We start from the raw sequence: 16634 nt of genomic DNA, 5'->3' as shown, positions 1-16634 counted from the left end.
CCTACAGCCTGGGATTGGGGCTCCAGGGCTCCATCCAGCCCTGCTGGCCCTGTGCTGTCCTGTGTGCCTGACCCAGGCCCCTCATGGACCTGTTGGGTGCCCCACAGGCTGGATGACCCAGTGTCATGGGCTGGATCTAGCCTGCAGACTGGTCTTTGAGCACTCCTGGACTAGGCCATTTCTTTGGGAGTGAAGGAGAACAACCGTCAAATCCACATTCTGCCAGTCAGTGTGGAAATCTGAACCCCCATCTCCAACGTCCCAGGAGAATGCCCTACCTACCAAGCACTTGGATATAATAGGAAGTAGCCCTGTTGTGTTGAAATTGTCTCCCCCTTTTATATTATTAATGAAATGTGGCTTATTAACATTGAATTAACATTTTATTAATATGTTTTCCATGCCCAGTTAATATTTCATAATTTGGAGAACAAAGTCAGCAGAAAGGACTGAGAGGCCTCTCTCTTAGAATAACCAGTAACCTTGTGGTGAGTACTTTCCCTCAGGATGGGAGAAGACCCGAGTTAAAGTCTGCTCTAATCAGGCAGATAAGGGGTTTGAAAATGGGATGCTGATTCCCAATGTGAGAGCTAGCAGGTATGATGAAACAAACGTATGTCTGACTGTCCCAAGAGATCCTGTCCCCACCTGTCTTAGCCAAACCTTAAAAGTTCTCTGATAATGCCTTCAGGTTGACTCCCCTAGGGGGAAAGCCTAGTATGAGAATCCTGGTAGGGCTTCATTATGCAGTGAGGCTCTAAGAGCTCAGCATACTATAGCTGGTTTGATCACCAAGATGTGGGTGGTTGATTACATTTTTAACTGTTCTCTTTAATAGGGACAGATTAAGCTCATATCAAGCTCATACCTGAAGCCTTTTTTAAATCCTGTAGTTATGCTGTAGTTCAAATACAGCATAACTAGAGATATAGGGATATTGGAACTCTTCTTGCCTTCTCTCTACTTTTGACTGCCTAGATGCATCTAAGTCTATGACTACAAACTTTAAGGTAAATGCCAACCTATGTTGATCTCATGTCCTGTAGAAGAGAACGGCTGTTCCGTAATAAGAAGTGTATCATAGCTTCATCATGGGTAGACATGATCATCATCATGGGTAGACATTAAACCTTTACACAGATAAGAGTTACAGCTGTCTCCTGTCTCCTGCCTTTTTGGTTTTTTAACTTAGATTATCTCTAAAAAATGTAGCAGTGTACAAGAAATAACTGTCTTGCCAAGGAGGAAAGATTGATTAGATGACCTGAAAGGTATTTTTCCACCTCTGTGATTCTCACTATTTTAAAGGGGAACAAATGATGATCTTGCTAATTTGTGACAGCTGTGCAGTCTGCCATTGAGAATGGATTGCTTAACAAAGTTAATGTGGCTATAAGCAAAATACAAAAGTTATTGCTTTCCTCTGGAGACCAATTTCAGGCTAAGTTTAACCAGGATTAAAAACTTCAGCTGACAGATGCTCCACTGGAACAGATGATTTCAGCCACCAAAGGTCGCAGGGTTTTCCATTTTTCATTCTGATAGAGAGAAATCTGTTTTGATTGGAAGCAGTAAAACCAGATAGCTATGATTAAAGAATAAGAAACTAAAGAATGCTGTTTATTTGCCAAAGCAGCTGAAAGCACATCAAGCTACCTGGCCGCTTGCTGACATAACTTTACAACAGCATGATATTACAATACTCATTAGCCTTTGACTTACCTAAACAGTGCTATTGTTTCTGGAAATGAAGATCAGAAGCAGCTGGTTCTACTTATATTACAATAAAACAAAAAGACAATAGAGGCTCATGTGCTTCCAGCATCAGCTGTGGTGGAGACCAGCAAGACTGATTGCACTTTTCCCAAATTGAACTGTCTGTAAGGCATACAGATACAGCTCTACTTTCAAGGACCATACACTATGCCTCTAATTTATGTGAGGAAAGGTATCACAGTAAGGCTGCTTTTCCACAAATAATGAAGCCCAGAGGCAAAGAAGAAATCCTCTTGGGATGTTTGTACCAGAAGAGAATGAAGTAAACAAAGTGAAGAGGTACAGACTGCTCCCTAGCTGTTGTCTTTTCAAAGACGTTACGAAATCTTGCTCTTGTCTAGGTCAGGTACGCAACATTAGATTCTATTGTTAACGCTTTGACTTGCGAGAGAAAATTTTTCTTCTGAAAAAGTGTTTCACTCCTTTATCTGAGCCTTTCACCATGAAGCTGAACTTCACCTAGTCTTGGACCCTCCTTCAACTTTTCCTTTCCCTCAAAGGCTAAGGAATGGGCTACCTCTCAGACAGGACAACAATAAATATTCCACAAAGCAGCTGAGAACCAGAAATAGCTTTAAAAAGAGAAGTTATTAGAAAAATAAAAGTTAGAGTCTGTCAAAGATAAAAGTTTCAGGATGTACCTAGGTCTAAAACTTCACCCAGCCTTGCCTGAGTAGGCAAGGACATCTACTGCCAGGGTGCATGGGACCAGCACTGGGAGGTGCAGGACCGGGCTGACTGGGAGTTTAAGGCACAGATCCTGGCCCTGGAGAAGCATCATATGGAGGCCGTGGAGCAGCAGGTTGTGCTTGTTACCAGGACAGTGGAGGTGATGGAGGAGGACTGCTGGGTGCTGGACACCATCCTGATCCTGGCCATTGCCTTTGTGCCACCCACTGCCCTGCCTACCCCCTGGCAGCTGCCCACTACCCAGAAATAGGCCCTCTTGTGGGCCTGGGTGGAGGTCCAGTGCCATCTCCATCATCTGGGAGCCCCTGCCACAGCCCCACCCCTGGGCTGGGCTGGGCCCAGCCCTGCCTTTTGCCCCAGCCCCACACAGCTGCAGAGCAGGATCCAGGACTGCAAAATGGCCCTGTCCCTGGCCACTGGCTGCCAGAGGGGGAGCTGCCCACACTGGAGACTGGCAGCTGCCATCACCCCTGGGCAAGCTCCCTGCCTGCCAGGCTTGCTACAGTTTGCATAACCATGGGAGAACAGCCAGAGGCCAAGATTCTGGCCACCTGTCCCTGGGCTCTGCCCCCTAGGCACCACACCCCTGCTCCCCGCCCCCACCCCAGGAGAGAAAACACAATTGTAAATGGTTTGTATGGGGAAGAGGATATTTTATTGCTGGTCGGTGGAGTTGGTGGTGGAGGGGGCAGGGGTCTTTTGTTGGGGAGGGGAGGTCTGTGTGAGGGCAATAAAGTATTTTTCAAAGAACTGCCCACAGTGAGTGTGGCACTGGGGATGGGCAGTGGTGGGGAGGGTCTGTGGGTGGCTGTCCAGGTGGGCTGCAGCAGGGAGTTCAGGAGCAGGTAGGTCGGCCAGCACCTCTTGCACCCGGTGCTTTGCCCTAACTGGCAGGTGTGTGCTTCACCTAGGGCCTTGGCTGGGGGCGGGGGGATGTCTGCTGCTGTCACTGCTGCTGAAGCTGGTACTCCTACTGCCAGGTGTCTTCTGCTCATTGTGCTTCCTTTGCCCAGGCCTTCTGAAAGAGCTCCCCTGAGGCTTCACAGATGTTATGCAGCATGCAGGCTGTGACAATGACCTGGGTGTGGGTCTGGCCCAGGCACTGGTTATAGTGGGCCTGGTGGGGGTCCAGCTGGCTGGTGTAGGGCCACATGAGCCAGGGGAGGAGCGGGTAGGTAGAGTCCCCAGTGAGAAGGGGTAGGATCACCATGGCACTCAGTTGGAGGACTGGCACCCTCAGCTCAAAGTGCCCACTCTGCACCAGGGCTGGCAGGGTGGAGGTTCCAGAAGATGCAGGCATTATGGGCACTGCCCACTCAGGTGGCACTCACATTCATAAAGGTGCCACAGTGGTTGGCAATGGCCTGGAGCATGATGGTGTGGAAGCCCCACTGGCTGTAGTAGGGTGGTCACCACGGGATGGGCAGATGGTGGGGATGTGGATCCTGTCCAGGGCCCCAATGCACTGGAGGAACCTCAGGGTGCAGAACCCCACCACCACCATCAGGGGCTTGTGCATGCAGAGCACCATGTGCCCCAGCATATCCTGGAGGGTGCCACGCATCTCCAGGATGGCCTCTCCGTCAGTGACCTTGCCCACACCAAGTAGCGGAGGCTGGAGGGCAGGGCCAGCTTCCAGCTCCCTCTGGTGGCAGCAGAGGCCTGATGCAGGGGGCCTCAAGAAGTGGGATCAGTTTGCTGCTTGGAAAGGCAAATCTGCTCCCGCTTCCCTGCACATGTAGATGCCTGTCCAGGAACGTTTACTCGCAAGTAGTTTATTCATGAGTAAACTGCTCCCAGTCAAATCCATGTACTCTCTGAGTCCTTGACCAACCTCTACTAGAACTGAAAGCTGCTTCTTCTCTCTACATCTTTCTCTTACTAGTCTAGTCATTTAATCAGTTTCTAACATCCAGGCCAACAGGTGACATTGCTTTTTATATGACAAATTAACTTTGCCCAGCAGCAGTACCCTCAAATAATCCATGGGAGGCTGCCTGTTTAAACAGAAATATTCTAGCTACTTGTATGTGACACCACAAGGGGTGTAATTAGCATGGGCTGAGCTATTTAATGCTGTCATTCATCAGTGTTAACTAGTTTGTCTGAAGCACTCTATGGACATCAAAGATGCACAGCTTCCAGTTTAAGAGGCAGCCTCCATGGTGTATTTGAGTGTTGCAGATTGTTCAAAAGTGCTGCTGCCTACTGCCTCACTGGCTAAGTTTGCCCTTAGATTTGTCCTCACTCTACAGACTTTTATATCTGTCTTGAAATCCATTTCCTTCCTTGAAATAGAAACTCTGTTAGATTTAATATTTTCTAGCCTATTTTGAACTATTCACCAGTTCCAACAGATTGCTCCAATACTTGGTAATTCACCCCTGAGACTATCACTTAGTTTCCCAACTGGGATAAACAACTAATACAGCAATATAACAAAATACATAGATTTCACACACCAGAAAATTCTATCTATTTCTGTAACAAATAGGTTATTCTGTATCCCAGATGGTATGAATAAAATGCCAACTTCATTGAATCATTTGATGTTTGTAGCTGGTTGAGCAATAGCCAGTCACTGGTTCCATTTTGAAAAATACAGAGCTTTTAAGGCCAGAAGTAGCCTCTATGATGATCTAAGTTTGAACTGCTGCAGTACTGCCCACTGAGTCCTGCAGTGATAGGGGAGAAAAGAAAAACCCTGTCTCTGATTTTCTTGTTACTGTTCACTATACGGCATCTATTGCTCATCAGAAATAAAACTTTTGATACAAGAATAAGTCTGTAAAACATATATTTGGGGTCTGAGACTCTTCTCATTGCACAGGGCAGGATCAGGACCCCCGCTGTGTGCCTTTATTCCTGCAACATCATTTTGTCTGTGCAGGGCTACATGGATGCTTCTGCTTTAGTAGGTGGCATGTTTGAAGGGACTTGTTGGGCATGGTAAGATTTTATGTAACATGCCCGCTGTCACCTGGTGGCATGGATGCCAGTGATTAATTAAGCAGCTAGTAAAGAACAACTTTACCATCTAAATAAACATCCATGTCTATTCACCATACAGTTAATTTAATCATTGATTTACCTGCAGAGAAAAATTAGTAGTATTAATATATTAGGTAGGAATTCTCAGCCACGATATTGCAGCATCCTGGGGTGCCATGCGATCCTTTGAAGGGTGCTAAAGGAGGTGTGAGGACCTAAGCAGATAAGCTCTCCCTGCTTGGCCACTCCCCACCCCCGTTGTCCTGATCTTTTGCAAGAAGGTAAGCACTGTAATAAATAGGTGAGTTTTTGAAATGGGGTGCCACTTAATTGACAAAAGTTATGAAAGGGCTCCTTGAGCCTTAAAAGGATGATAACCATTGCATTAGGGAATTAATATGCATATGAGGGAGAATTATTTAAGGGATTTACAGCATATGAAAGATACAGTGTTCAACAGGGGTGAACTGGTTTCTAATATAAGGCCAGAAAGTATGTATTTTCTAGCAGAATTCTTCCTATTTATTCTTGCTAAATAAAAATGGGTTTACGGTTCAAGTAGTTCAGTATAATGTCTAGCAATGACCACTGACAGATGGTTTAATGGAAGACCATAAAAAGCCATGAAGTTTTTCTCTTCACACCCCTCTGTAAAGTTTGAGATATTTGGTGACCTGTACCCCATTCCAGTTTCTGCTTAAGAATTTCTGCCTGACTTTGGACAAGACATTTAACTTTTTGGTGACTCCTTTCCCCCAGTGAAAAGTGGGTGGAAGTATTCTTTGGTCCTGTTAATATACATTTGCTTTTTTAAGATGCTTTGAGATCTCTAGATGAAAGATACTGCAAAACCTATATATCTCTTTCCCTATTATGCACCTAGTTATATAGTACCATCAAGTAAAATGACTTCCTGATTGCTGCTAAGAACCAGTTTGTTAATATGCTGAAGCTTGAGAACTCAGGTGGCATCAAGGTCACATTAATGAAGGAAATGAAGTTCCTGTTCTTTTATTAAGTGTGAGGGGTTTTTTAATGAAATGTCAAATGAGTGACAGTATGGTATAATGAGGTCTGTGAAGTCTGCAGCTTGGGAGAGACATCCACTTGTGGATTCTATTCTTGTTCAGATTAACACTTTTTACTATTAAAACAGCATGGAAATCACCCAGCGTAATCGGTCTGTTCTGTATATGAGACAAATGAACAAATCAAAGAAATACAGAGTCTTACTCTGTACCAATTTATATCAAAGCAGCTTTTATCTTAAACTTTATGAATGGGTAGTAAATTAAAAAACTGAAGTGACAATGACAAGTTGTTACTACCCAAGTACCCATCAAGTATCGTTACCCTCCAGGACTCTTACCTGATGATAATCAAAGGAATGAAATATACCAGAAAAGCAACCACTGTCATGTAAGGTATCCAATAGGAGTCATCTGGCCAAAGGGCCCAGCACTGCACTTCTCCGTTAGATAGTTGCCGCTTCCCAAATATAATCAGAGTCGGAATCGAAAACAGGAAAGAGAGGCTCCAGGCCACCACAATAAGAATTTTTGCCTGCCTTTCTGTTCAACAAATTCAAACAAATGTTATTAGTACAGATGTATTGGCATTTCTAGGTTGTTTCTTTGGAGAGTCTTATCAATTCATAGGCATGCATGGAAGAAAAGGCCTTGGGTTGAGGAAACTGGGATTCTTTCCTGCAGTCTATTGCCACTGCAATGGAAGGAAGCTTAGTTTTTAGGATTAAAACCAGTTGCTTTATGATGTTGACCTGCTATTTTAGGGTAGTAGAAGTCAGCTGAATTAGAAGTACTGTGACTAAAGATATAGGTCAGGTGCAACAATTGAGGAATATGAGAGTTCATAGATTTCAGTTAGATAAAGTAGCCACCTCCAACCAAGGTGATCTGGGCAATTACTTGGGCAAGTACCTCTCCAGCAGTGCCCTCTCATACGGCAATATCAAAGACAGGGTTGAAACAATAGCATGTTAGTAACAAAATAAAAGAAGCCTCCATGCTGCAAGTGAGAAAAGACAGCTGAGGGGACACTTAACCCTGGAAACCAAGCTCCCCAGTAACCCACCATGAAAATTAGCAGGAAACTAAGAAGTGTGCTGAAGTGAACCTGTTTGTATTATGCCAGAAGTTCGCTGAAAAAAGAAACCTTTCTGCAAAATGACTCAGATTCAACACACCTACATGTTTTTAATGAAAATCGTTTTGGGCTTTGGCAAGAAACAGATATCAGAACATATTTTAGGAGAGATTGGAACAGCTAGTAAATAGAGCAGCACTGATTCATAGCTGTTGAAGATCTCACTTATACTCACACACAAATATGCTGCTGAGTGCATGTGATTCTATACACCTAGATATTGTCCTTGAAATCACTTTAAAATGTGCACATCTATACTACTTAAAGCTCAATCCTTTCCAAAGAGCACTATAAAAGTAGATAAGAGCAGTGCTCAAAAGGTAATTTTATGCTTTATAAAATATCAGCTGTAATATTTATCCTTATAATTTTAAAAAGCTTCTTTTGTTCAGTGTTGGAGAAACTTGTTTATTTAAATTGCTTGGAGAAATTCCATAATAGTCAGGTAAAGTATGGGGGTTAAAATAGTGGCATTAACATCATGTAGGGAAATGAATGGTGGAAAACAACACAAAGGGGCAACAGATTACATTAACAGAAGGGAAACTGCAAGTCTCATGAAATATTTTTTATAGAGAGCTCTTGTAGACCATGAAGTGCAGACCCATTTGAAATATTTGAAATTACAATGGTTGATTTGCAGGAAAATATACTCTAGAAACACACCTGAAACAGAAGAATGGATAAGATGACCTGCAAGTTCTTTTCCACTGCTGATTGTAAGGGATATGAGAAATATCATTTGTACAAGATATGCAAAAGTTGCCTAGTGGTTATAATTAGACCTGGGTGAAATACTTGGGCTGAAAAATGTTTCTTGTTCACTGAAAAAAAATGCAAATTCAGGCCACCCAAACATTAAATTAATTCGTTGAATTGTTTTGGCCAAAAAAGAGAAAAAATATTCTGAAATTCTGAAATGTTTTATTTTGAATCATGCTTTGCTTATAAATCAAATGAATTTGACCTCCAAAAGTTAAAACCTCTCCAATTAAACATTTAATTTTACCTCAAACATTTTATTTTTATTTCTCATTTCACCCAAATAAATTAAGGATGTTCATTTTGGAAAATCCCCACCACATTTTGGTACAACTGGGCAAACTCCCAAATCATGTATTGTTACAATGTTTGTTAGATCAATGAGCTGGGAATAGGATGTACATAACCTGCCTCTAGCAAATAACACCTCATTGTCCTTGTTTAAGCCTTTACCATTATTGTGCCTTATATCCACCCAGAAAATTGTCATAATATTTAATTATTTATGGCTAGTTTTGTTTTGCTTATTTGCTATAAATAATATCTTACTTCTCAGGTAGGTCCACAGAAATTAATGGGACCACTCATGAACTGGAGTGCATCAGAACATAAGGTATGTCAGATGTAGGGTGAAGAATTTCACTCCAGGGGAATCATGATGTTTCCTTCATTTTTCTTTTCATTTTAAGGTCTTGTAATTAAAAGTTTAAAGCAAAATTCCAAATATTTTGATTCACTACTTTTTTTTGATCCATTAAGGAAGTTTTCTACTGTGATACTCTGGAATTTTCTCTCCCGGTCCATTGCTTCAACAGATCCTGAATTTGTGTCCTTTTGCTGCAAAATGCAGGGCTTGTTTATGAAGTGTTTCTCTGAGGTATGGTTTGAAGGGAGGCTTGAACTTTTTTGGTTTAGTTAATGAGTTACTGTGTGACTACTTTTGTTTAGCTACCTGATCAGTAATATTGTTATAAGGGATAAACAAAATCCTATAACATCAGTCTCTGAACATGACATTTTAATCAACTAACTCAAAAAAAATGACATTAGTTTAAATTGAGAGCCTTTGCTATATATGATGGCCACAAAAAGCATTTAGTTCACATTGGGCATGTCTACATGTGCTATTGATGCTATAAAGGCTTATTGAGCAGTAAAATACTATGCAGTAAGCCTTCCCTGGGAGCATGTCTACACATGCTCCTTGTTGTGAGAAAATCTGCTCCCAACTGGGGCAGCTTGGTACAGGGTGCTCCTAGGGTTTGAATTACACTTCAGCTCTGGGGGGAGTCTATGGCGGTGGCAGTCAGAAGGAGCCGCTGCTGACACCACCACCTGGGCTGCTTCGAAGGCTCAGGGCAGGCGGGGGGCTGACCGGCCTGCAGGGGTGTTTTCTTATGGGAGGGCTCTTGTCTCTTACGGGGGGTTCACCCCCCCAACCTCCCCCATAATTTGAACCCTGGCTGCTCCTACCCTGGTCTGGCCCCCCTGCAGCAGCCAGGGAGAGCTTCTGATGTGCATGAGGCCAGAAGCACTCTGGCAGCTGCAGTGGTACCTCTCTCTTGGCCCCATGCATACCTGGAGGGATCCTGATGTGCACACGGCTGGGAGACAGCTGCCATTGCAGAGCTCTCCCAGCCCTGTGCATATGAAAACAAACTCCATGCCCAAGAGGGCTTCCCCATGCAGCTGGGGATTGTTCAAGAGCTGTCCTGCTTCTGAGGCGGGTCCCAGCCAACCTACAGGTGGGTGGGGATTTCCCTGAGCAGCCCAGGGCTGGCTGGGAGCTGTCCCAGTTGTGGAGCAGCTGCCAGCCAGCCCTGGGATGCACATCAATTCCCTTGAGCAGTCTGCAGCTGGCTGGATAGAGATTTCTCTAAGCAACTAGGGCCTGGCCAGGAGTTACCCTGCTTCTGGGGTGGCTCCAGGCCACCCTGTGGCTGGGCAGAGATTTCCCTGAAGAACCCAGGGCTGGCCAGGAGCTGCCCCAGAAATGGTACAGCACCCAGCTGCATGGAAAAATCCCCACCCAGCCTGGGACTTGTCGGGAGCTACCCAAGAAGTGGAACAGCTTCCAACCAGCCCCTGGCTGTATGGGGAAGCAGAAAGTTTCCAAATCCTAGTGCTGCTAGGCTCCTGGCTCCTGTGGGGAGCTGGGACCTGAGCAGTGTGAGGACCAGAGAAATTCCCCACCCCTGTGGCCCACTGGTGTTGGGGCTGACCAGGAAGAAATTTGGCTCCAAGTCAGCATCTAACCACATGCTACTACACAATATCTACTGCACAGTTAATTTACTACCTGTACTTACAGGCAGTAGCTAGCTGCACAGTAGATTAATTTACTGTACAATAAATGTTGTGCATATGTAGACAGTGACACTTTACTGGGCACATCTAAACATGCATTTGATCTGGAAGCAGTTTACTCTCAAGTAAACTACTAGAGAATTAAAAACTCCCAGGCACGTGTCTACATGTGCAGGGATGCAGGAGCAGATTTGCTGCTCCTGGCAGCAGACTGCTCCCATTCCCTGCTGCCCTGCAACCAGCCCCTGCAGCAGCCAGGAGGAGCTCTAGGCTCCCCCTGGGTGCTAGCCCAGGGGCCAGGAGACAGATGCCCCTGACCCCAGGAGCTGCCTCCTGCCAGGATGCATTCTGCCATCAAATCCCGGACCAGGACAATGTCCCCCTGCCCTGGAAACAGACAGCTCCTGGTCCCTGCTCCATGGTCATGTGGTGGGGGCTGGGAGATCCTGATCTCCCAGCACCACCCCTATGGTTGTGGGGCCAGCGCTGGGAGATCCGTATCTCCCAGCTCAAGCCCCGCAGTTGCCGGACCCAGGCTGGGAAATCCTTCTCTCCCAGTGCCAGCTTCACAACTGTTGAGCTGGCACTGGGAGAGAAGAATCTTTTCTCTCTCAGCACTTGTCCTATGACTGCAGAGCTGCTGCTGGGAGAGAAGGATCTCCCAGTTCGGATCCTGCAACTGCAGAGCTTAGGCTGAGAGAGAGGAATTTCCCAGCATGGGCCCCACGACCATGGAGCTGGCACTGGGAGATAAGGATTTCCCAGCCCAGGTCCTGTGACTGTGGTGCTCAGGCTGGAAGATAAGGATCCCTCAGCCTGAGTCCCATGACCATGGGGCTCAGACTGGGAGATAAGGATTTCCCAGACTTGGCCCAATGAACATGGACTCAAGCTGAGAGATTAGGATCTCCCAGCCCTGGCCCCACAATCAGAATGGAGTGGAGTTCTGAGAGCTCCCTGCTGCCAGGGCAGAGGGACATTGTCCCCACCCAGGATTTAGTGGTGAAGCCCACCTCAGCAGCAGGCAGCTCCTGGGGGCAGGGAGCAATCTCCTGCCCCCAGCTGCCTGGCTGACCAGAAACACATTTGCTCCCAGTCAGGTGTCTACACACACACTACTTTGCAATTACTAATCTCAAATACATTTGCTACTTGCATTTTCAGATAGCAAATTTTCTCATGATTAGAGCCAATTACGGCACAGTAAGCATCTGCACGTGTAGACATGCATGGATGCTTACTGCACAGTAATTAGCTCTACTGCACAGTAAAGTGTCTCTAAAGTGTCTCGTGTAGCTACGCCCACTGTGCAGTAAAGCATCTTGTGTAGACACACCCATTAAGCATCAACTGGGAACTGCCTACCCATACATCCCCGTCCTAACTCTGCTACTGTCTCTCTTTATGGATTTTTTCATTTCACTGACTTCTCTGCTTCATAGTCTCCGTCAATAAACTAAAAGAATGTGATTTACCTAAGCTGTTGTGAGGATCAATTATGCAAATTTGGTAAAGACCTTACATTATAAAAAAAAACTTCAGTAATCTGCTTTTTTTATTATATGTTTTATTATTTATAATTAGTTTGATTATTAAATTAGAATCATAGAATCAATGAGTCGAAAGGGACCTAGACAGCTCATCTAGTCCGACCCCCTGCCATGGGCAGGAAGGAGCACTGGGGTTGGCAGGGGTCATAAGACCCCAGCCAGGTGCCTATCCAGTATCCTCTTGAAGATAAAGTGTAGAAGTATAGAACAAAGAGTAGACATTGGGACACAGGATTTACTATTGCTTTGGTCTTTCTATAGTCACTTGTGCCTGTGCAAAATGAATATAAAATACTTAATTGAACTATCAACGGTAACTATCAGGAGTAAATTGATCTGATTACTAACATTAGTATTTCATTCTGTTAGATGATCAGCTCTATCCACTTTCCTTCTGAAGCATGTGGGAAATGGCAGTGTCCCCCCACTGCAGATATCAAGTAAAAATTTAACACTGTGAGGTTAAAGTGTAATTTGGCCTTCCCTTGGTCAAGGTTTACTATCACATTCTAAAGTAGGGTGGCCATCATAGAGAACAGTCCAGGTGTCCTCTTTCCTCTATTGATACAAAACCGGACACCTTTATGTCCTCTATTTTCCTCTTCTTCTGGAAGAGGAAAAAATAGGACATAAAGGCGTCCGGTTTTGTATCAACAGCAGACAGAGGACAGAGTAGCAGAAAACCAGAATATCCTCTATGATGGCCACCCTATTCCAAAGTGATGCCTATGGGAATTTTCAATTAGCCATGCAGTTGGACAAGGCCGGTGTTTTTCTCTTTTTAAAAAAGATCATTAGAGTTTGCTACTTGACAGAGATCTAAGGAATTACTTCAAGTTAAACCTGGCTCCTGACATTGCCAAACAGGTCGGGGGGTAGCAATTTCTTTCTAATAAATCTTTCATTTTTGTTTTCTTCTCTCTTTTAGGTTTTGTGCTTGTTTGTTTGTTTTGTCTTTACCAGATACCTTAGCAAGGGATGAAAAACATGGGCCTCATGGCATTTGAGATATTATATGAAAAGAAGAGATAATTTGATTTAGCCTGTCAGAGGTGCATTTGTATGACACAAAATACTTCTCCCTCCTTGTGCAAGGAAATTTATGATATGGGATTAATTCTTTAACCTTAACAAAATTTTCTATAATACTATGAGGCACTGGTAGAGCTTTTCATGTCTTCAAAGTGCCTTAAAAAGATTAATTAAATTGGTTCCTCACTGTTAAACGCCTCTTCCCCAGAGGTAACGGAATAAGAACTATTTTTCTTATTTTACACATGAAGAACCTACAGTGGCAAAATTAATCTGCTTCATATTAGGCACCTAAATCCATGGTAAGAATTTTGAGTGTCTTGTGAGCATACTCTGACATCAATGGGAATTGCTTGGCATTTTTGAAAGGAAAAGTTTCATTTTAGTCACTCAGTTCTGGAAAAGTTGACCTAATTATGGGAAATGTTACCAAAAACTACACATACTGATCCACATGCCTTAAGTACAGAGCTACTTGTTCTGATTGATTAAAGGATGTTAAGGCCAAAAGGGGGCTATTAAACTGAGACAGGCTGTAGAGTTTCATTGTTCCTGTAATGTGGGTAATAATTTATGTTTTACTAGAGTATATTTTCTTGACAGCAACAACTGGGGTAATTCTTGTTCTCCTCAGAACATCATCTCTGGATTTACTGACCCCAGTACATCATGGTTGGCATTAAGCTATAAGCTCCTTCAAGAAGGAATTGCATCTTTCTGTTTGCACTGATATTAATATAATAAGTGAAATTAAAAAACTTTGCATTGATACTAATATAATAAGTGAAATTAAAAAACTTTATCATCACCACTTTGAACGGTCACTTTAAAAATAGTTAAATTCCCCAACTCCTTTACCCAAATAATTTCATGCAGTGACATACCAGTGAACCTCACCCAGTGCTTATGATTGGACTTCATTTCCCCACTTTAATAACATTAATTAACATTATTAAAGGATCAATAGCAACCAGACTGCTCCTGTCACTAAAAAATTGTTTAGTGAAATAAAGCTGTTAAAACAACATCATTTCTAACAACAGTGAGGTACAAAAATTCTCCTACCTCCTTGCAAGAACTTCATTGGATAAACTATGGCATGGTATCGGTCTATGCTAAGTGATACCAGGACATACGTAGAAGCATAGAGAAGGACAACCTGAAGAAATAAGAGAAAATAGCATTTTTTTAGAAAGCGCTTTAAACCATGATAGTCTCAATATGTGACATTTGAAAACCTAACTATTTGCTTACCAATACTTACGACAAGAGTTTGCTACTGTTCATAGTGTACCTTATTCCATGAGTAGCCACACTGAAAACAATCAGTGGGTCTACTTTCTCAATAAGGTACTATTGAATGTAACTGAGGTAGAATCTTTCCCTAAGGCAGCCAAAGATTTCATTTGGTATATGATATGCCTTTCCGTGGTATTCATTGCCTTTAGTTAAATGAATCTGAAAACAGTACCAAATGAGAATGTGTATCCTCATAGCTCAGTTACAATTTTCCCTACCCTATAGTATGTGGGGAGCTTGACTGTTTCAGAGTTGGTTGTGATTGGCTTGGCCCTTTAACTATGAAATAGGCATCTAAGGTTTAAAACAGTAGTTTTATGAAATGCCTTCAATATCAGATCTCAAGAGTGAATCAAGTACTGCATAAAAGTATTATTATTTTGAGTCTGTTGCACACATTCACAAGTATTTTGAATCATGACTCATTATTTTCAAATAGCAAGGCCAAATTTAGCTCCCAATTACAATGATATGAACGTGAAGTAACTAAATGCGTTCTGTGAGGTTACAGTCACTTTACCCCACATATTGTGAAATCAAATTCTGGCCTTCTATGTTTAGAAAGAAGACACAACCAATTTTTTGGAAGAGGAAAAAGGCATAAAAGGATTTTTCAAAAACACAAATGTTAGATACCTAATTCTCAGTGAACATTAATGGGAATTAGCAGGCTTATTGCAATTTTTTGCCTTTGAAAATATTTCCTGAATATAAATCACTCTTAAATGGAGTGTTTTTGTCCTAAATAGCAATTTAATGAGGAACTGCTATTACCACACATGAGGTTACAAAACTGTGAGCTCTTATCTGTGTTTTGGTGTGTAGGTGTATTAGATATTGAATAGTTTCTGTACCTGCAAATAGCGAATGACTCGGCAAACAAAATCAGGGGCCATGAAATCACCAGTGAAGCGCCAGATAATATCAGTCATTATGTTTATCAGTCCTGTGAAAGAATCTACAATAAAATATAAATTAAGATACATCAACAGAGATAAATGAGTGTAGTTTATCCGTATACTGTAGTGTTCCAGTAGTATGTATTATTGTACCTTCTTATCTGTGAAAGCTCCTTATTCTGCTGAAAAAGCCAGCCATTTTGTGATCTGTTCAGTGCAGACTGTTACACAGGTTGGGAATACACCAAATAGAGACATTACTTTTGTTCCTCTTTTATCTTGTTTTCTTAATCCAAAATGAAACCTTTCAATCAGAAAGTAACCATTTTTTGTGCATAGAAGAATGTAACAATGACAGTGCCTTAGATTTGTATGTGGGTAAAGCCTAAGGACATTGCATTACAGTTGGCAAAGTGTTCTCAATAAAAATTCACAGTGCTTAATTCTGCAAGGAGCTGTCTCTACGTAGTCCCACTCGACCTCACCTACCAGCAGATTCTAGTTCATCCATCCCATTAGAAATCTCTTTCCTTTTTCATTCAAAATCATGGAATTCTAAACCAATTCCATTTTTAATTCCATGCTTTTCAATATTAACTACTGCTATATCTCCCCCACACCACTCCAATTGTATCTTCTTGTTTACCAAGGTAGCATCTTGTCTGGTCTTTGTGGATTTGTGTAACCCATGCCAGAGCACTAGGCTGGGTGATGTGCTGGATTTTGGATCCTCAGGGTGCCAGTAGCCCTGGGAACCCCTCAGGCAGATCTGCAGACCGAAGTGTCCCATGTAGAGGTGTGTGCCTTACCCTCACTGCCCAGGAATTTACTCTGAACTCAATGAATGCACGGGTTTCTTTATTATGTACAACTATATACAACAAAGAAATGATTAAGCAGCAGCAGAAAAATATATATAATAACAATAGTTAATAATAAAACCAATATTTGAATAAAATTTACAATTGCAACATTAGGTGAATAATTCCAATACACGGGATGACCTCACTTATGTCAAACAACTTCAGTAATTGCATTCACTTGGTTATAACCAGGGATCTTCGTTTTCCTGGATAAAAAAATTGCAAATTCTCTGATAAAACCCCCCAAATCCATGATTAAAATTAAAGGCCCCCTACAGCCCGCCCAGCCCTAGTGGTGC

The 16634-nt window shown here is 42.8% G+C and overlaps 1 protein-coding gene across 1 annotated transcript in view; it reads right to left on the bottom strand.

The window, feature by feature from the left end:
* Positions 1–16634, bottom strand: part of NPSR1 (neuropeptide S receptor 1) — a 138356-nt gene that overhangs the window by 35928 nt on the left and 85794 nt on the right. Inside the window, exons 3-5 of the mRNA XM_019509035.1 lie at positions 15428–15531; positions 14340–14433; positions 6827–7028 (exon numbers count right to left, since the gene is read on the bottom strand). Of these exons, the coding sequence (XP_019364580.1) occupies positions 6827–7028; positions 14340–14433; positions 15428–15531 (400 nt within the window). The remainder of the gene's footprint in view (positions 1–6826; positions 7029–14339; positions 14434–15427; positions 15532–16634) is intronic.

The sequence above is a fragment of the Gavialis gangeticus genome, unplaced genomic scaffold (assembly GCF_001723915.1).
Source record: "Gavialis gangeticus isolate Ggan-Ray unplaced genomic scaffold, GavGan_comp1, whole genome shotgun sequence".
In the NCBI taxonomy this organism is placed as follows: domain Eukaryota; kingdom Metazoa; phylum Chordata; order Crocodylia; family Gavialidae; genus Gavialis; species Gavialis gangeticus.
This window is presented reverse-complemented; position numbering and strand designations above follow the sequence as displayed.